Here is a 21657-nt window from a genome sequence, read left to right as displayed (position 1 = left end):
GAACTCAAGACAACTCCTTTCTTAAGGCTTTTTAAAAAGTTTGTTTTGCAGCCTTCTCAGCTGACAAAAAGCAGAGACAAAACCCATTCCCTGATATTTTCAAAACACTGTAGCCAGTATTCACTCCTTACCAATAAAAACAGGTGGGTGAAAAAAAGGGGGAGAGGTCGATGCTTCTTTGGGGCAAAACAAATCATTTCCTCTAAAAAGCATTTATTTTTAGTGATGAGACCATAAGCATCTCAGTTTCAATTTTTGTTGTATGATGTATTTGCTTACTCCCCATGCTAGAGCTGGTCTACTGAAGAGCAAATTTTCCTAGCAGCATGCACAAATACAGAACAAGGACTTCAATTCACAGGAATCTACCATGTTTTAAAACAAAAATCCCTACATACCCCAAATAGTTTCTGCTGTCTCTAGAATGGACTGGAAATTTAAAGATCAGCTGCCCCTGTCTCCTCGTCAAAGCTAACTGCTGCATCTCCCATGACAAATATTTGTAACACACCCCACTGAGAGAGAAAACCAGGAAAATGTGTTTTTTTTTCACTGTATAAAAATAGATGAACAGAATTTATTACCATCTCATCTTCCTCTGCTTTATTGACAAACTTCTTTTCTTCTTTCTCCATGTTTAGGATGATATGGAACTTCTCGACTTGAGATATGGAAGACCTTTAACAACAAGAATTAAAAGTTGGAGCAATGTCACTGGTTTTATACCCAAGTATTAAAACACGTTGACAACATATTAATACAGATCTTAAAATTGCACTGTTACTATTTTCCAGTAGTAACAACCTGTAGAGCTCTAGTAAAGCTTTAAGATTGAATGCTGGATGAGCACAAGTGAAATATTGCAGAAACAGCAAACTTTGAATGAGGGAAAAGAGCTTGTACCAATACAACCTGGTTATATTCTACATGCAGCAAACAATTCTCGGTACATTCTGCAAACATTAAAAAAGCTTAAAAGTACATAAAGATTACACATTTCTATCATTCTACACTTAATAGTTCAAATCAGATGCTTTCAGAAGTCAGGCTATCCTTCAAGAGGCACTGTACCCAAGATATGCATGTCTCATCTGAAAAAAATCAGAAAAATAAGTACATGCTAAATAGTCTACTCCCCAGTATTTCTAAGTCAAGGCATGCTTAATGGTCTTTTTGCTTCTTTCCAATACTTTTACCATTCAATTTGTATCAATGTTCATTGGTGTTCAGGGTTCATTTATGGTCACCAGACTCCAGGTCAGATGCTCTCAATGCCAGCCTCTGAATCCATGCACTTATATTGAACAGCAATGACAACTTCAGAAGGTCCTTCCTCCCAACTCCTGCAGCTTAACATCATCACACCCTCATATGTTTTCTGCAAGCTATCAATTAAAGCCAACAAATGAAGCAGGCACCCAACAGAACAGGTTTCTCTTGCTGCCCAAATCTGTTCTCCTGAGAAACCTATTCCCACTGCTGATTAAAGTCCTAGTGGAAGAAATACACACTCAAAGCAAAGAACTGCATCACAGCAAGGGGCTGTCACAGGTGAAAAACTACTCAGCACTTCATAAATTGAGCTCTTGACACTCTCAATTTGTATGTTTTGTATGGAAGGAAGCTAATTTGGTAACTACTGTCTCCTTTGACAGAAACACCAGTTCACATGCTCCTTGCTTTAAGCTGAATATTTTTTGTTACTAGCCAGTACTGAACTATGAATACCTTTCTTCCTGCAAATTAATTTGGAAATTAAGCCAAAAGGTATGTATCACTGATAGTTCCTTATCTGTTACACAAGTCATACAAGTTCTAGAACACGTTTTAGTTTAAACTGCCACTTTTCCTCACTAAATAACTTTTTATCCTGGGAAAGATATATATATACATAAAAGGAACTAGTTAAAATCTGTCCTGAACCTACACAGGATTGCTGAGAAAGCTCCTGAGAACAGTCTCTGAATTAGTAACATCAAGCAACTTTATGTACACCATACAAATCACATTTTCAATCAAGAAGTCATGCAGCCAGAAAAAGTTTTTGTATTTACAGATTTATACTTCTAGCACAGTTCACAGCTCCATGACAGAATCGTTAGATTTATCATACTTGAACTAGTCTGCTCATAAACAAATACGCATTTCCTCACTATAGTGTACCACACCACTAAAAACAGTGCCTGCAGGCAAAACTCCAATCTTGATGAACATACCTAGCAACAACTGTATTGATACAGGCAAGCACCAGGTGGCAAAGTAAATGCAAACAACTTCAAGATCAATAAAACTCAACTGAGATTTCCATGTGGCAAACATGCCAGAACAGGCACTTTGTGGGACACGGCAGCAGCATGAGAGAGAAGTACAGCTGCCTTCATTTAGGGCTGTTCCACAGCTAGGAAGGAGTGTCAAGTTTTCAGTCTAAAGCAGCACAAAGGGAAATTTGAGAGCACCAGCAATAACTCCTGTGATTCAATGTGTACTTTGAAGAGCTGGGTAGAATCATACAGGGAATACACAAGCAGCATTAGGAAGCTATTTCTGACTCACATCATTAACTGCATCTGCATTATTTTATACAGACTCATTTACTGAGCAACCTTCAATTAACACAGCATTCTCAATATTTCACATACTGCTTGTAATTTTCCATTTTAAACTCAACTGTCTAAATTTAGAAGAGAGATCTTCTCTTAGCTGATAGGTCAAGAAAATCATTACTATTCAGCAACAAAGAACAGCCATCTTTCTCCAATCTTACCCCTTTTGACACATCATCACCCCAAACTCATCATCAAGAGTTCAAATGCAGCATGGGTTTGTTTCTCACTGTCCTGTTTCTCAACTGTCAGTTGCAGTTAAACACCACCACCACAGGCTCTACAGGGTTGCCCTCTCTGGAGGTGACTTCAGGCTGCTGAGTCAGACTGAAGAAATAAATAGTAGCATCCAACCAATTCAGAAAAGACTTCAGCCATCTGCATTTGGTCTTTACTTCTTTCTTTCTTTCTATAATATGGTGTGGAATTAAACAGGACAATACTTAAAATACCTAATCAAATATTCAAATTTAATTAAATAGTTGATTAAGTATTTAAATATAAGCCTTGGACTTTTCAGACTACAAGGGAGTACAGCATTTTACTAGTACCCGAATTGGGGTTGAAATGCACTCAGAAGAAGCAATGTGGACTCAGGAATATTCAAGTACCAAAAGGGCTGCCACTCACCTCTCTCTTGCACAAGTTCCCAGGAGTGAACAGCTGGAGAAGTCCTTCCCCCTTTAACAAACTGAAAATATCAATCAGAAAGCACTATTTAGTCATTTTAAAGAGAGGGGCCAAACCCAATGGAAGTGGTGAAAGTTACTGACACTCCACTTACGTAAATTTTTCTCATTGAGCTACTATTGCATAGCTAAGAGTTTTCTAGAGTCAGAAAAGTAGGAAGTATCAAAAAGGTCTGTAAAAGAAATGCTGTTTTCCACTGAAACTAAGAGAACAACTTAGGTATAAATTTAATGAATGGTACAGTAATCAGCTGAACAGTATCTGAACTGCAAGTACTTGGAAGAAGATATACGTGAATTACAAGCTTAAACAGTGAATCTGCCATTTGGCAAAAAAAAAGTATACCAAAACTAAGTGCAACTGCATTTGCTATTTACCTGTGTCTAGAAGAGTATGTAGCTATAAGCAGGACAGAACCTGCAATTCCAGATTTATGCTGATATTATTTTGGAGCTAAAGTCCATCACAAATTGCATCACTGGAGAAATAACAGCAGTGTACACACCCTAAAACTACATGCATCCTGCACAATGAAGACAGCATTGCACCTCTTACTCCACCAATATCTACTTATTGATCTATCCTGACTAAACCACCAGGATACCAAGCAGTTCTATCAAAATATTTAGAGGCAATAAACATTTGTGGCAACGTTATAAAATGTGCAAGTGAACTCCCAGCATATTTATTGAGGAAAATGCTGTAAAAGAGCTACAGTAAGTCTCAATCAGCAAGCCTGAAGAGTTCTGCAAGCCACACTTTCAAAGGACTATCTGATCTGAAGTCAGTTTTCTAATAGTTGGCATAATCAGCAAACTACTTCAGTGCAAATTTTACCCTTCAAGTTTGATTTGAGGGGTAAGAAGCAAAGAGATCTTCCCTCTGCTCTCCTCAATATTTGTCTCAAGACCATAATCCTTAAAAACTAATTCTGCTTTAGCATAAATACATTGTTGCCATCAGTTTATTCTTCCAGTTTTCCAACTTAACTGGAAATTTCATCATTTCAAGAGAAAAATCCCAAGGTCTGGAAAAATTACTGCTATGAAAGAAAAAACTTTTGGTATCTCCTGCAGTCACCACATAATTTAAATACCAAGTTTCTCAGATGAAATTAGACTTTTGACAGCTCAAGTCTTTAGTAAAATCCATGTACTATGCATTCAAAAAAATCATCAAGTTGTTACATCTGCTTATGCTATGTCATTGTTTGCCTGATTAAAATATGCAAGCAAATACACTTATAAACTTGTATGTTAAACATCTCCCATTTTATTACTTTCAGATATTTGTAAAAATCCTGAGATAACTAAAAGAGTTTCTCTTACCAACAAGCAGTCCCAGCAGCTGTCCTCTGCACTTGCTTTTGTTATCATGAGTTAGCGAGGCAGTTCTTAATAACTGAGACCCTATCTACAAGGGAAGTCCTGACAAATGAACTATTTTGTCTAAAAGCTAAAAAAAGTCTCCAAGGGCTTTTCAAACTGTTATCAAAAGATTAACATATCAAAGAAAATTTGGCACTGCTTGGAATGCCTTTTTTCTCCCCCCCCTCTTCCCTCCAGGGTGGCTGAACAATTGCAAGACTGTGGCCGGGCTGGCGCGGAGGCTGCGCTTCCAGGCATCAGCCGCCCGGTCCAGCTCCTTCTATTCAAACCACAAATGCCTCACACCAGGAGCCTGCAGACAGCTTCAAGTCTATGCACGAGTCCTGATACTATCTGTCCAGCTAAAAGCATGTATGCTTCTGCCCAAAACCTTCCACGTATTTACAGCTGTTGTGAGTGAAGACAACATTCATTTTGAGGAGCTAACCAATGCTACATGCAGCAGTTAATACGCACATTTCTCATCTCAGCATTTTGCAATTAATCACAGAGCATAATAAAACAATCACACCAAATTAGACGACCTTTAGAGATAAAGTGCTACAAAGCTAAAAAAGAGAACTTGGTCACTACCCAAATGTCACAGAAACAAGTTTTCTTCTATACAAGACAAAGATCAGTCAGCACTGCTTTGGTAAGAACATAAAGGGCAGATGAAAAGATCTAGCAAATCAGACAGAAGAAGCAGGAGACATCCATGAGAGACAACAAATTCGAAAATCACCTATGTGCAAGGATTAATACAAGTCATTCCTTCCATATCATTTAATGATAGTGATTCCTATGTAATCACTATCATTAAATAAACCAAGCAGCAACTTCTACAGGAAGAGAATTAAGACCAAAATACCAGACTGACCTGTCTGAAAAAAAGATCATGGTATAGATCAAAAGTGAATCATATCCCTGAAAACTCTTCTAGTGCCTAAATGACCTGTCTGGCTCTCCTTGGTCCAAAAGGGAACATTGTTACTTTAAAGCACTACTGAAAGACTGGAAAACCTTTTCCAGAACTTATTTACAACAAACACATGCTTCATTAAGAGATACTTCACAGAGCTTTGGAGTTGAAAATAAAAGTTTCTAAATAGTTTGATGTCATTACAAGTCTTTTAGATTTCTGAATTAAAAAATAGCTTGAGCAGTCTTAACTGCAGATTACTGCACAGCAGGCAGACATCATCTTCAACCGTATCCTCATTAGCTGTCAAAACACAAAAAAAAAAACTGTTTTGCTTTGAAGCTAGAAAGCCAAACATTATTTCTGTCATTCAGAAATTAAACATTTCTCCATTTAAGAGCCATACTTCCACGCCTTTATCACAAGAAAGAATCAACCTTGCAAGGTAACAGACCTTAGAAAGGCAACTTTTACCACCAGAGTTTATTCTCATTCCAGTAACATGTGATTCCCACACATCAAGAGCAGTTACTGAACAGTCAATTTTTTTTCAGGCATTATGGTAAAGCTTTCCAGCATTCATGCGATGGACATGCAGGAGGTAAGCAATTCCTTTACATACACAAAACAGAAACTAATGCTCAATCTCTGCCACACTGGCAGTTACAAAATTAAAAACTGAAGTACTCACAACAGAAGAGCAGTAACAGGCCAGGAAGCAAGAGGAATGTATCTTCTGAGAATACATTCAGTTTCAAAATACATCCAATTTCTTAGGAAAGATGAAAACACAGCTGACCATTAGCAGAATGGTCAGTTAATTTTACAAAGCAACTGACAGCAAAAGTGTATTCCTTTGCCCTGCCACAGAAGACAGCTTTCCACATCACCCTACAAAGGCTGTGTATCACGTGCTGCACAAGAGCACTTGGCACATCCAAGGACATAGTAATTTGAAAGACAGTTCTGCACTTGTACCTCAAGTCAAATGCCAAAAGATGCTCGGAATATTAAGTGTAGTTCGAAATTTGAATGTTACAATATGCCTGTATGCATATAAAAGTACTTATTTAACTACCAGCAGCAAAACCCAGTGAAAATGCTTTTTCAAAACTATTACAGAAAGACTAAAAATGTTTTTTCCCCCCACACCACAGAGACATTTCTCAGGAGAAAAAAAACAAAATAAACAAGCAAAAACCACACACAAACAAAAAAAAACAACAACCACAAACAAACAAAAAACACCCCCGTTCTTGACCTAAGATCTTTGCCATCCTGCTAACCAGACCTCCTGGTCTGCATAACACTGGGCAGCACTGATCACACAAAGTTGCACTCAATCCATCACTTTCAATGCGTGTATAATATTTAACCTGATGTCAGAATTGCCAGCAGTCGAGGAAAGACATTCTAGGTATAGCATAAGAGGCCATGCTCTAGAAAAAGCACTTTTAAATGGTGCTATAAAAATAGAAGGAAAAGTCTTATCAGCTATTACTACTTGAGCTTGCAGCTCCTTCCCATGCCAACTGCCAATGAGTTCCACATACAATACCTGAAAAGCTAAATCTACGACACTTAATTTAAAACGTGTTATACCAATAAATAAATGGACAAGGACACAAGGCTAAGATGATGCAAGCATAAAAAAAAAGAAAAAAAGAAGAAAAAATAGAGCACATTCTTCTCAAACAGCACCACATAACATGCCGCACACATTAAAAATCACAAAATAAAGCAAACTTGAACAGAACATTTCAAACTTTTAAGAGCTGAAAACAAAGCTTCTACCCACAGTGTCTTGGACTTGAGTACTGTGTTTGTTGCCCAGTTCTTGTCTTTTATGTAAGAGATCCTGCTTCAGCATTTATAAAAATAATATACTATTTCCTGCGATTTCTCAACTGGCTGCTTTCAAAACGTACTGACAGAACCTGCAGCCACTCAAAATTAAAAAAGGACCATTTTAAAGTAGACTTGTAGTTAAAAAACTAGGAATCTTTTAAGGGTTCTAAGAACGCCCCGCTAAATTCCACATTATGACATCTTGCCTCCAAACAGTCTGTTACCAGGATTCATCATCCCTCCCTCATTACTCTCAGTACCTTCTCAAAGGAGAGTTTCCAAACTTCCTTCTCAGCACTTTTTGCTTCTCTGATGTGCACCACTTGCAGAGACAACTTCCACTTAAGCATCTAAGAATGCAGGCATAGCTTTTGGCAGTCGGGATTATGTTACACCCTGGTCTCAGAGGGATTCCACACATCTGAGCTGCAGCACAACACTAGAGACTTCTCACACTACCCGGCAAGCCTAACACCACGTGCAAGAGCCTGTCTTTACCTGCTCCCAAAACATAAAAGCCATGTCACTCAAAGACCACTTCAAAACTGAAACAGATCACACCTGATATACAATTTAGCCAAAAGTCTTGAGATATCATGTTTTATGACCATGAAAACCAAAGGTTATCACACTCTGCTTCAATATACACTATGAGCTTACACTTGTAGGTTAAATTTATTTGTAATGCTTTCAGTATTATTTTAACACAACCATATTTTTTTGTAGTCTACATTACAAATGCAAAAGATACTTTCCTTAAGAGGCATGCTCTCCTTAAGAAGCATGCTCAATTTAAGAAATGCACCTTACATGCCTGTAATTTATAGTTCTCAAATAGGTTGAGGGTAAACCCTTAAATACAAAATTATCCACATTATATACAATAAATGTTTGGATAAGACATACAAGCTAAAAGAACTATGGAAGAACAAAAATCCTCCAGCTATATTTTGAAAGGAGTTAAGGTTATAATTTGTACTACAAACAAAGCTTAACACTTAAGTCAAGTAACCAAGCTCCAACAATAAGAATGACATAATAGTTTAATGAATACATGGAAATTTTACAAGTACACGAGCTAAATTTTAACAAAGCCCTCCACTCAATACCTATTTTATCACTTCCCATCTTGGGCTTTCTGTTATAATACAAGCTTTTGTTTCTGTGTTTAGGCCTAAGGAAGACCATTGTATCCAACAATCACCAAACCAAAATTGTATTTACATTTGTAGAGTGTATTCTTTGTAAAGTATACTTTTTGCAGGCTGTAATAGCAATTGCGATGTTTATAGCAGAATACATGCTACAGTGAGGAAAGATAATTCTCCATCTAACAATAAACTCCGTATCGCAATTCATCATGATAAGAAAGTACTACAGCCAACACTACACTCAGAACTTAATTTCTAACTGTTCTTCAGATCATTATGTTCAGACCACTCAAAAATTTGTTATTAATATGACAGCACCTACACAGTTGAAGATGTATCGGAAGAGAATTTAAGAAAGCCAGTGGTCATATCAAGGACAACCAGTCAAGCACTTTACACCACCTAAATTTCCCAGTATCTCATTTATCTTACCTTCGAGCAGAAGCTATTTATATTAATGAAAATTTTCAACTGATAAATCAAGCACCAGAAGTCAAAATTGCCCAAATCTTGTTCCTACTCTCAGGCACACAGAAATACAGTCTCTCCTTGTTTCCCTTTTATTTTTCTGGATGTCCTACCTGGCTGCTATGAAGGAAAGATGATGGGTCCCACAGTCAGGGAGGGAATCCAACAGAGCATACATTTGTTTTAGATGCTTATTGTTCCTCTCCTCTCTTGAAGAGTATACCAGACATTTGGGTTAGAATTCACAGACTTTGACAACAGGGACAGTGAAACATTTTATTTATACTTGGAAGAGAAAGTTAAAACTCTTTCAAATACATTCAGTATTTGAAAAGGCATGGCACCATTAAACTCAGAGTGAGTTTTCAATAGCTGAGTTCTGAAGCTGTTTCAAAAAAGATGTTCCTTTCTCACATCGGGTGTGAACTCTACCCAGTCCTTCTATTTTATTAAATAACTGAGACTATTATGGTTAGATAATGGAGATGGCAAAGGTGCCCCATTCCAGCACCAAGAGAACCACAAATATTCCAGTGGAGAATTGGGAGTCTGAAGACCCAGATCCAGTAACAATGGGTCCTTTCAAGGAAGCATTTCCCCTCAGGGGCTATGCCAAGAGCCCAACCTTTCCTGTGTGGCTGCTGCCTTATTGTGAGATGTAGAGTATCTGCTTCCTGGGATATATTTGCTTTAGTAGTATGGATGCTCAGTAAAAGGAGGTAATGACTTTTTTTCCTCTTCCTCTAAATTCTTGGAAAATATTTTTTAGGTTAATGTAAGAACATTTGAATCAAATTTCTGTTTGCCTACAAGGAAATCATCAAGCACAACCAGAACAATCATAAGAGATGAACTTTCCTCTTTAGTTTAGACATTTCAGTTTTGTTTCCTCAAAAGTACACATGGTTGGCATACAGCTATGAGTACAGCACAGTTCCAGAACCAGTCATACTCTACATAAGCAATCTGCTTTAGTGTCTCTTTTCTTTCTCATCCTAAATATGACTTAGCACCTTTCGTTACCTTCAGCCAAGCATTGAGACAAAGCTGCAGTATTTCTTCACTTTCCTGAAGACATGATGTGAAACTTAAAAGTTCAACTATATGACCACTAAATGCACACAGATAGAGCATCTTCCAGATTAACAGAAAGAGCACCAAACTGTACTCAGTTCTAAAACTTTACTCTGTAAGAAGTCCTATACATGCAAATAGGTTAAACTTCAGGACTTAAACCTGGGGTTTCTAAAGCTTACAAAAAGTACAATTTTTTAAAACAGTTGCAATAAATTCATACAAATTAGCACATTCACTTAGAAACGCTTCGGGGAAAACTCTCTCCATGTGTGCAACCAACCCACCAATCACTAGAAATACTATGCATGACAGAAATTGCTAAAAAACTCTAAATATATAACAACACTGAAAATTAAAATTAAAAGGTTGTATCAAACAATTTAACATAATTTAAGATATCAAGCAATTTATTTGCCTTGATGAAATTCTAACTATTTGCAGATTTTTCTGTCGCTTAAGTTTCATTCAGAGACCAGACTGCTGTAGAAGATTTTCTTATGTACAGGAAATTAAGCAACGTGACAGATTAGCTCCTGAAAATGCTCAATTTACTCTCAGAACTACCATATGAGGCTAAGATGAGAAAAAAGAAGGGGAAAAGTTTCACTCTATGTCCATGAACAGAACTTCGCCAAAGACAAGAGGAGAACAGATGTACAGGACTGTAACATTTAACTCAATTTTTCCATGCCTGTAATGTAAACTTTGGCCCACATCCATCTAGCTATTAGCCCCAGACATTCAGAGCAGTCCTACAAACCCAGAAGAGCTTTATCAATTTAGTGAACGGTTATCCCTCAGAGAACAACTTCTACAATCCATGACATTAAATGAACTCACAGCAGCCTGCTACAATACATTTCATCATTGCCTTAAATAGCTCAGTCTAAATGACACTTTGCAGCGCTTGTGTACCTCTTGAGAATCATTTCCACAGCATCAGTAGTGGGAGACATCTTCTGTATAATAAAAACAGACTGCAGTAATCTGACATGTCACCCTCCTTCAACTGCTGCGATCTTGATGACAGTCAGTAAATGTCTTCAGTCTTCTTCTCTCAGTGAATAGCTTTTCGTTACCAATCCATTTATAGTTAACTTTTATCCTATGCACTTACATAAAAAAAAAAATTCTCCTTTAACATTTAATGTCTAGAGCTGTATTTGTGTCTGCATTTCAGCTACCTTTTTTAGCTTTTTTTTTTTCCTTTCTTAGCATTTAAACCTTTTTATAATAGTACTAAGAGATGTAACTGTACCCATCTTCTCTAAGGAGAAAAGAAAGTTTTCTTAAAACCAAGAGTGAAATGATGTAAGCAAGTACATCAAAGGTACAATAAAGGAGCAATCTTTCCTCAAGCACTAATTGAAGTATCACCACTGTCTAGCCAAATATTCAGAAGTACCCTCTTTTCAGATACCTCTGGTCTAGACGCTCTGCCTCAGATTTCCCCCACCAGCCTTGCTTTTTCATAAATGTTAGGTGAAAACAGGTCAGTTTTCTAAAGCACTGTTAAGGACTGCCACTATCCTCCACATACATTAAAAGAGGAAGTTGCTTTTACTCTCTACCCTTCAAATGAAACTAACAGAAGAATAGAAGGCCTGGCTTAAGGCTAACAGAGCAAGAAAATAACAGTCCTCAAAAGGTCAGATCAAATGTGTACTTAGCCCGGCATCCTGAAGAGCAGCAGCCATGGAGGTGAAGCTGTATAATGATACTTCCCAGTAGACACTCTCCAATCCCAGTGACTTGCAGTTCAAGAGCTTTGTAAGCCAAATACTATATCATCTTATTTCACACTAAGTGGACTTTTCCCTCATCTTTTAAATTATTTTGGGGCACATTTTAAGCTTGCCAGCATCCTGCAAACAAAATTCAAGTTTGTGGAGAAGGATTTTAGCTGTCCATCTACTAGTTTCAGCTGAATCCTCCTACTTCTTGCATTTGAAGGGGCAGTAAAGAACATGCCTAACTTACTCCCCCCCCACCATCTGTGACTCTTTTATAAACTGTTTTATCCCATATCATTCAGTGCTCTCCATGTAGAAACAACAGCTTCCCTTACAGAGGTCATTCTGCATTTCTCGTCATCCTTGTCAGCGTCTTTCACAGTTCTGCTATGTATCTTTCTTACAATGTCTCAACCCCCGTAAGAATGTGCACTTGGCAAATAACACACTAATGCCACAAATAAGTTAGAAAATAGTATATTATGCAAATAGCTAATTAAGATTAGGAAAAAAAAAGAAAAAATACAGCTTCACAAAAAAAAGAGAAAAAACACAAACAAAAAAAAAGAAAAACAACCAAAAAAACCCACCCAAACATTTTTCAAACAGCAGAAGTGTGTGTTTTCTGCCATACATACTTACTCTACTCTTTATTAATACACTGACTCTTTACAGGTACATGGGAGACAACCTTCAGAGGTCTCTTCCAACCTCAACCATCCTGTGAGTCCGGGATTCCACTTGTACCCAGTATGTTTTCATAAAAGAACCATAGTGGCTCACAAGATGAGAGATTTAAGCCAAACATTTAATGAGTTTTCATAAGTCATGAAGGAATTAAACTGGCAGTTACATAAATACTAAATTCCTCCTCATCAAGTCCTGGATCCCTGAGATCTCTCTAGCAAATGCTAAGTTCCCATCAGGACTATCTCTAAACGCCATTTCTGATGAGCATAAGTCTTTCCGGAATTCTGGTTTACAGGATGAAGTGAATGCTTCTATTCCACATGGTGCCACTGCACCCAAATCCCTACGTGCATCTTACACTTTGAACCCCACAGTAAAGAGATCAAGGGCAGATCACAGAATATATCTGAAAACACTTCAAACACAAAGTAAGCAATTTTTCAACCTAGCTTTCCACACAAAGGAAGTGGGGGTGGGCATTCATAGTTTATGTAAGTGACCACAGGGAACCTCCGTCAAAGCTGACACTTCACCCTGAAGCTTCAAATGAATCATAAGACTTAAGCATACACTGAACCCCTTGTAGAAGATCTGCAGAGTCCTCAAATTCATGTACTCCTTACAAAAACTACAGCAGCGTAGCCCAATTCCAGATGCAGTAGGCTTTACCCAGGATACCTTAGCAAACCAGTGTGATCATTACAGTTAGAAATCAAAACGTGCAATTTTCCAACAGACGTTAACTCCCATCTTACCTACAAACATACCAAATATGTCCATTTATCAAGGTAGAACAAAAGAAGAAAGACCCAACTTAAGCACTATCAATCACAACTCACTGTATGAATATACACTTGGAATTCTCCTTGGCCACAGCACTCAGGAAAGCAAATTCATTATCAATTTACCTGAATCAAAACAAAACAATCAAAAAGGTTTTAAAAAAGACTGAAGCTCTGAACATTACCTTATTTCTAAGGAACATTAGGAAGGGAATTGGCCACAAGTTACTGTATCTGTACTATCTTTCAAGCTGATGTAATAGGTATCAAGCCAATTTTATTAGCTGTATTTAATAGATACACTATCACACTTTCAAAATTAAAGAGATATTAACTTTACTAAAATCAAAACTAGCATCTAAGGAATGAGGATGTTCCCTGAGGAAGGCACAAATAAGGAAAACAAACTTCAGGAATACAGCAAAGGTAAGATGGGAGGACAGAGCGAAACACCAAGCAGATGATTCACCACAAAATACCGTCTCATGAACTTAGCAAACTCAATTGCCTAGATATAGCTCAATGTCCACAATACAAAGTTACAGTCTCCAATGAAAATGAGTTTTACCAAAAGTGAACTACTTCAATTTAGCAATAAGTCATCAGAAAGCATTTTCTCAGGGTGCACAGCAAAATAATCTCAACCTGATGGAGATTCTGTTGACAGTAGCTAATCAACCAGTACAATCACTGTCTGACTACAGTCTGTGTAAGTTCTCCTATCACATCCATCAATGTTACACATAACAAGTGTTACCTGACTTCAGCTGGACAGGCAATTGTGGCATTTAATGTATTACTGCTTTCCAGACACTTATGCCGTCAGAAGATGACTGCTATCAGAACAACCTGAGGCACTCTACCTCTGTTCCACATGCAAGACGCAGACTACAGAAATTAAAAATACTTTGCACTGAAACCTGAGCAAAACACTCCTATGATCCATTCTTCCTGTGTGGACCAGCCATTGCCAGCAAAGAGACAGCAGCAATCTAACACACCAGATGATCACTACCGAAATGACCACAGCCTAAAAACTGGTGTTACAAATGCTACTAGCATAACCAATACCAGCTTAAGGTACAGAAGTCCTTCATAACACACGCTCAGAATGCAATTATGCCAACAGTCTTGCTACTGACAAAAGCTGTCTCTCTAGGGAAAAACATGCTGCTGGATAAAGGCTGGCACAAGGAAGAACGCTATGAGGATACTTACATTTGCAAGCCATAGAGTAAGGACTGTCAAGCTGACAAGACTGTAAGTTACTTTGCATTGTGCTTTCCCCTTACAAAAGGTATACAGTTTGTGTGTTGAAAGAGTAAGTGCGTTCCCACATTTTTGCCTGTTTATTACTAAAGTAAAGCTATTTCTGTTAGAAAAAGACACAGTTATAAGAAAATGCAATTTATATTGCAAACCAAAAAATAAAATTTGCAGATGAACTTACAAAGTCAGAAGCCCAAGTACACTTTCAACCAACAGAGACTGTACAGTGGTGGTTTTCCAAGTGCTTCTGTTTGCTCACACATTACACCTCTCTCTGCTCCAAACACACACCCTTCACCATAGGTTGATCACATGCTTTAACCAAGCACTAGGTAACTGTTGGAGCAGTACAACTGTACAGAACAACAAATACACAGAAACTGTGTTTCATCCATACACTTGGCATTTGAAGCCTGACAGTCCAAAACAGAGTCAACATGATTACTCCTTCTCACACCACAAGTCTTCAATATTGCCAGTATTAAGGCTCAGGAGACTGCCTCCAGCAATAAAGCATGGCTATGATGAAAAAAAAAAACAAAAAAAACCAACAATCTCAAGACCCTCTCCTGAAAGACAATTTAACTTTTCCGTGGCCCTCGACAAATGGACTGACCGAAGATAGGGTTAATCCAAAGAATACTCTCTGCAAGACTGCACATTTGACAGCTCTTTTATGTTCCTGTTTGAATTACCAGTTGGTCTGAAAAGAACTTTTTGCTGGCTTGTCAGATCTGGAGTACTGCTATAGTGACAGTAGCACCAGTTTCAGACAGCAGCACCCTCAGCCAAAGACTGCTCAAGCCGACAGAACAGCTTTTGAATTCACTGGGCTTTCGATCAAGCCTTCACAACTTAGTGACAACTTAGTGGCAGATATGTTAAGATCCTCCACTCCTCTAAGATAAAAACAGCTCCCCTTTTGAGAAACATAAGTAAGACTATCCCTCTGCTCAGAGAACATATTCTCTAGCAATTCAGCAGTAGTAGGACGTTCAGGAAATTAATCTGTACCCAAAAGTTATGCAGCTCAATAAATTACTTGGTGAAGGTAAAGTCAGGCAGGTAATGCAACGTAACTGCCAACACACCACACAATCTCCACACTGGAGGCCAACCCGTATCTACATCATTGAACTTTCAGCTTCTGCTATCTACTACTGCATTAAAAGGATCCTCCAGAAGATAAGCTCTTGCTATTGTTGATGTTAAATGCGTAGCTGATCTAAAGGCCAGAGTTCACAAGGGTAACTGTTCTTTTCTTCATTGATTTGGAGACGTGGTATGATAGCAAAATGCATAGGATGAATTTAAATGCTTCCACACATTCCAGTTATCTTACAAATCAATCACTGAAATTGAAGGAACAGTTGGATCAGTTGTTCTGTCATGCAGGGTATTGCAGGTAATCAAAAGCAATTATAAAAGTGCATGAAAATAATGATACATAAAATAGAATGGCTATACTCACATCTGGACTTTCAACTTCAAAATCTGTCTATCCTCACTCTAGCTCCCTGCACTGCTGAATATAACAAAGTGTATGTTCTTCAAAAGATCTTCAAAGCCAAAGGTGGACCTTTTTAAGCACGGATCAGAGACATTAGGATTAGCACCTGAAACTACTACCACTACTAAAATTATTGAAAATTCCTCATTGTTCTGTTACATTGAAGTTACATCACACTGCCCACGTGGACATACGGATGTCCCATAGTACCTCCACTGTGGAGGTTTAGAACATCCTGACAGCATAAGAAAACTTGCTCCATTCACAAAAGGTAGCATCCCAGAGAAAAGAGTAGAACACCCAGAGCACCATATGTTTCCAAACTCACTTAAGCACCACAGTCTAGTCATTGCAACCTGTGCAACGTCTGAACTGGCATGATATGGACAAAAAGAATCCAGTGTATTCCCTCTCCTTGGCCCAAACTTGACTTAAACTAAAACAAGAATCCTATTAGATGAGATGAAAGAGACATCAATAGAGAGTTTAGTTTATTCTCCAACCAAAACCAACTATACCAGTCTTTCTCAATACACAAACTTGTTCTTCATGGCCACCAATAAGAGACTTCTTAAAGTACTATTCTTACTGTGAGAAAGTTGAAAGCTTAATTGGCATTTTCCTTGATGAAACTTAATCTCATTTCAACCTGCCCATCATGGTCACTGAAAGTAGCATTTCCTTCTTACAAATCTTTCAAATACTTGAAATCTCTTACATTCCACTTAACCTCCTCATCTCTTGCCAAAATAACTCAGATTTTCTTCCATCTTTATGAAGTTGTTTCTTCAAACCGATCACTTGCATTTCTCTCTTCTGAACTCTTTCCAGCTGGTCCCAATTCTTCTTGAATTTTGGCACCCAAAAGAGATGCTGTTTTTTGAGAGTATACCAACAGCAAATAAAGACGACAGATTTAAACTTTACATCTCTCAGATAATATTCCCATTTAAACATCCCAGTAAGATATTTGCCTTTTCTGCAAACAGCATGACACTGACTCATGTTCAACTTGTGATCCAGTACACCCCCAGGTCCTTTTTCTAGTACCTAACCAGCATTTGCACAGCTGATAATGCCTGCCTAAGTGCAGTACTCTGCATTCCTCCCTATTGCATGTCATCCTATTTTTCAGGTCATTTTGAACTCTCATCATGTCCTACAACACATTGTCCCCGAGAATTTAATAAGCACTTTTAATCAGCCAGTTGTCTCATGCTTTCACTAAAGGCAACCGGACCCAGGACAGAGCCCTTAACATAACCTCTCATTTCATCACTGAATCATTAACTACTGTTCTCTAAATAGAGCCATCTACCCAATTTTGCAAGTTTCCTAGACTGCTTTCCCCAGATCATGTCTCCATTCACTTATGAGGCTATTAAAATGTGGAAAACTTATTCAATCAATCAATCAGGAGACAAGATTTCCACTGCTTCTGCCATAGCCACAAAACTTTCTGCTCTGCAGTAAAAAGGTATTAGATTTGGGATGCAGTTTTCCCACAGATCTGTTCATGATGTTGTTCTTTTTGTAGTTACCTTCCAAGCACTTGAAAACTGAAAGTTTGCTTATTACTCTCAACTGATGGAAAAAACTGAAATAAAGTGAACTGTCAGCTGAGTTGAAACTCAGCTCTCTCCCACAATTCTCTGAAGACACCCTTTATCAGTCTTCTAGTACTTCTGAGTATTTTTAGGTAATATTTTTGCATGTTTTGAGCTCTTCTGAGAACTGTACAGTGAAGCTTATCAGGGCCAGCTGATGCAGGAACATCTAGTGGAAATACACTCCAGTGCAAAATACCACTTAACACAAGTATTTATAAGATTAAGCACCTGCATGACACCTGTTAGAGAAAACAAGCAAAAGAAGCACCAAGGACTTTAAATGTTCTGCACTTTCTGTAGATATATATGTTCTCCACTAAATCTAGAGAGACATTTCCCAGTCTTCCTCCTGCTATCTTCCTGCTATCTTCCTCCTGCACTTCTACAGGAACATTGCTAGCTTTTATGCCTTTTCCTAGTTGCAATTCCATGTGCACTTTAGCTTTTCCAGTATCTGCCTCTACTGTTCTTTAATACATGCTCTTCCTAACATGACTTAATTTCAAGCACTACATATATTTTTTCTTGCATCCAAAGTAAAGCTCATAATCTAAGCTGATCCTGCCACTTTCTCTATTTCTCAAAAGCATTCTGTCTCCTACCCTTTATAAGTATCACAAGCTTTGATTCCATCATAGCTGTTGCCATGTATCACCTCTCATTTTGACATCCTCTAGCTAGAATAAAATCTAAGAGTTGCCACTTTTCTAACTGTAGGTACCTTATAAACTGAAAATGTCACCATCACATAACTTTGACAAAGGTCAAAAAGGAAAGTTAAGTATTTTGATTTTTAAAGGTGGTCTTTTGATCTTAAATACAACATAAAATACCAATCAAACTAAGTAGAAATGGACATGCTACCATTTCCAGTAATTGGTCCTCTTTCAAGGAGCTGGTTTAAGATGAACAATGTAAAGCCACAATTCTAATAAACCGGAAGCATGAAAAAAGGGGCTAAGTTCTTTCAAATGAAAAATACACAATGAAAGAATAAAAATATAGACTGAATGCAAAATGCCACTAATTCTAGTAAGACTGATAGGATTCTGAACACGATAAACAACGCACCACTTCAGAGCAAGTGGCTAGACCCCATGGTGGTGAAGACCCCTTCCCAACCCAAGCACAGCACTCCATTCAGATGGTGCTGAAGTTACACACTTTAGAAAAGGAGTAGCAAGATACAGCACATCAAATTTTTGTGTGGATCAAATACAAAACTTCTGAAAAGTAACTGTGAATCACCCATCCTTCTTTTATTTAAATCTGCCTTTCAGCTACCAAAGGTTAATCTTTTTTCCATCAGAAATAAAGGCGTCAGACTTGAGGCTATAATACAACTGCAATTTACTACAAACTAAAGTTTTGCTCTCAGCTAAGCAGATTATTTAACAAAGGAAATAGCTTTTTTTATGAATGAAAACTATTTTCAGCTCATTGTCTAACAGTGAAAGGGAAACACTTTGGCATTACTGTTATTTTAAAATATTTTTTTAAATGTCTAATTGGGAAATTAGGATCACTGGAACTCTGAATTCAGATTGAGTTTGTACAAACATCCCCATAACCAGATCCAAGCATTAGTCAGAATGCTGTTTTTTTTTCGCTACTGAAAGAACACAAAACCTACTAATTTGCAAAATACTGTGCCTACAGACCCAAAGCAAGCTTGATCATACTAGATGACATGCTGCAGAGACTGGTAATCCCTACCCAAAAAAGCATACATTTTAAATACACACTCCATTCTCCAGTGCAAGTGTTTAAGTTGTTCAAAAAGTGAGTCTAACCATAGACTGCAGGTACATTTCTTCACCACACTGATACTGTTTGAGCATTAAGAAAATTAAATTTAAGGAAGCCCTTTAGTTAATTCTCCCAAAACTCCAAGTTTTGGAAATTAGACAAAATGACTTTGCTTCACAAAGTATTAAAGGAATGAAACCACTTTGCTCCATGCCAGCTACCATCAGGTTCATACCAGACAGACACTGAATAAGGAAAGTGTTAGAACAGTTCTCCCTGGCCTGCTGCTAAAAGATGCTTAAGTGTACCACTCAACTCAGACATTTTTCATGCCAGAAGCAGTAATTCCTACAACAGACCTTGGAGAAACTAAGTCAAAGTAATACACTGCTGGTACTTTACAGAAATAATGCAAACAGTACCTGAAGGTTTCCAGAAAAAAGAACAAGAGTGCAATAGTTAAGATGCTTAACAAAAAACTGGCCTTTCTATGTCAGTTTCTGGTTCTAATACAGATTTCCTCCATGACCTGGGCAACCTACTCGGACCTGGCTTTAACAATGAAAAGGTATTTTACTCCCACAGAATAAATGGAATTTGTCTCCATACCACTGAAAATTTGTGTCTTGCTGACTGTTTTATACTCCATACAGAAGACAGTAAGGAACTACCTCTTTGAAGCAAAAGAGCAAATTCAATCTGAGACTTTTTAATTTCTTTTTAAAAATAATTTATTGGGACCCCAGCAAAAGAGCTTGTCGGATGCACTGGGCCTCTCACATGGCACACTACCAGAGGAAGACTGAATTACAAAGTTTCTCAGTCATACTCAGCCATCATGATACAACTTCCCTCCCTGCTATGCAGCCTCCATGCTCCCTTGCCAACACTGAAAGTTGCCTCACCAGGCAGCTAGAACCTTTCATCCCCCTCTCTCTTCAGATCAGAGATGAATCAATGCCTGCCCGAATCATCAAGTCCTCCCTAGAGGAGAAGGGGATGAATGAAAAAGATACACAAGAATACCAAGGAGACACTGCATTCTAGAAGACAAGTAACAAAAAAATTAAACGGTGAGAGCATGCTGAGCTCCAAGTCTAGAGAGCACTATTGGAAGACACGAAAACCAGCACCACTGCTCCAGGGAGGTATTCGGGAAGGCAGAAGCTGCTGTCCAGCACCTCTGCCAGAGACAGCGTCTACAGAATTGCTCAGATCCCTTTCACTGCTTTCTCCTCCTTGTGGCAGGGACAGACAGCTTCGGCCACATCCAAAGTTAACAAGGTCCCTCTTGCCCATTTTCTGAAGCCCTTTAAAAGCCAGCTTTGGAGCACAACAGTTTTTTCTAGCTGACCTAGGCACTCACACTGGAACACTTCATGCTGCCAGAAGCCAGTGTTCTTCCTCACAGGTGACTACACCAACAATTCATATTTTTATTTCACCAAACCATCTTAACAAGTCAGAAGAGTTAAGTCAGTCCCAGTAAATTTCCTAGTCAATTCTACAGTTCAACGTTTTCACAGTACATCTTCTTTAAACTTTGTAAAATTGTTTTTGTAATTAGCCAATGAGAAAAAGCAGCTATAAACCCAGCAGTACATAACCCCTACTGTCATGCTACGCACAACACAAATGCTTCCTTGGTATAAGTGTAGTCAAGATCTGCTGGTATCTACACTGCTACTTGGATACTAAGTTTATGAGGGCATGACTTATAGTATAGAATATGTCTAAATAATGCCCCCAGAAAAAGATGTTTCTCCGCAGGTTCGAAAAAATCAGTATTCTACAGAAGATAACAGTGTTGTATACAAGTCAGCTTTTCCTTAATGAAAGGTAATAGTGACTCTTTCAGATATGATGGAAATGATGGCAGAATAATACAGCTAACCTGTCTGAAGAGCCAGTGTGTGGACAAATCTCATACATACAATGTCTGAGTCACCTACAATAAAAAAAAAAATGTAGTTAGAGGCATGAATAGACTAACTGAAACTTAGCCCTGGCTGAGAAAATACCATACAGTTCTAGTGAATGTGCACAGCAAAGGGAACATGTTAATGAATTTTAAAACTGGAACAAAATTGTGAGCAAGCTCAGATGAAGTAGAAGCAGTCAGCATGGCCTGACAACCATGAGCACTCACGTAAGAACAGTTTAGAGTTAACCACCTCCCGCTGCTGGA

At 38.1% G+C, this 21657-nt stretch overlaps 1 protein-coding gene across 4 annotated transcripts in view; it reads right to left on the bottom strand.

The window, feature by feature from the left end:
• The window catches only part of ATP13A3 (ATPase 13A3), a 60373-nt gene extending 38936 nt beyond the window's left edge, over window positions 1-21437 (bottom strand). For 2 of the 4 annotated variants that reach the window (XM_062603325.1, XM_062603328.1), the window contains exons 1-2: window positions 21364-21437; window positions 585-678 (exon numbers count right to left, since the gene is read on the bottom strand). In XM_062603325.1, coding sequence (XP_062459309.1) covers window positions 585-678; window positions 21364-21401 — 132 coding nt within the window. In that variant the 5' untranslated portion in view covers window positions 21402-21437. Of the gene's footprint in view, window positions 1-584; window positions 679-3233; window positions 3290-13388; window positions 13408-21363 lie in introns of those variants that run through there. The other 2 variants (XM_062603327.1, XM_062603326.1) reach the window with 2 other exon arrangements.
• Window positions 21438-21657: the final 220 nt, after the last annotated feature.

The sequence above is a fragment of the Pezoporus occidentalis genome, unplaced genomic scaffold, assembly GCF_034315485.1.
Source record: "Pezoporus occidentalis ecotype Australia unplaced genomic scaffold, CSIRO_AGI_Poc_V1 ctg8, whole genome shotgun sequence".
NCBI classification, from domain to species: domain Eukaryota; kingdom Metazoa; phylum Chordata; class Aves; order Psittaciformes; family Psittacidae; genus Pezoporus; species Pezoporus occidentalis.
Note: the sequence above shows the minus strand (reverse complement) of the source record. Positions and strands in the feature narration are given on the sequence as shown.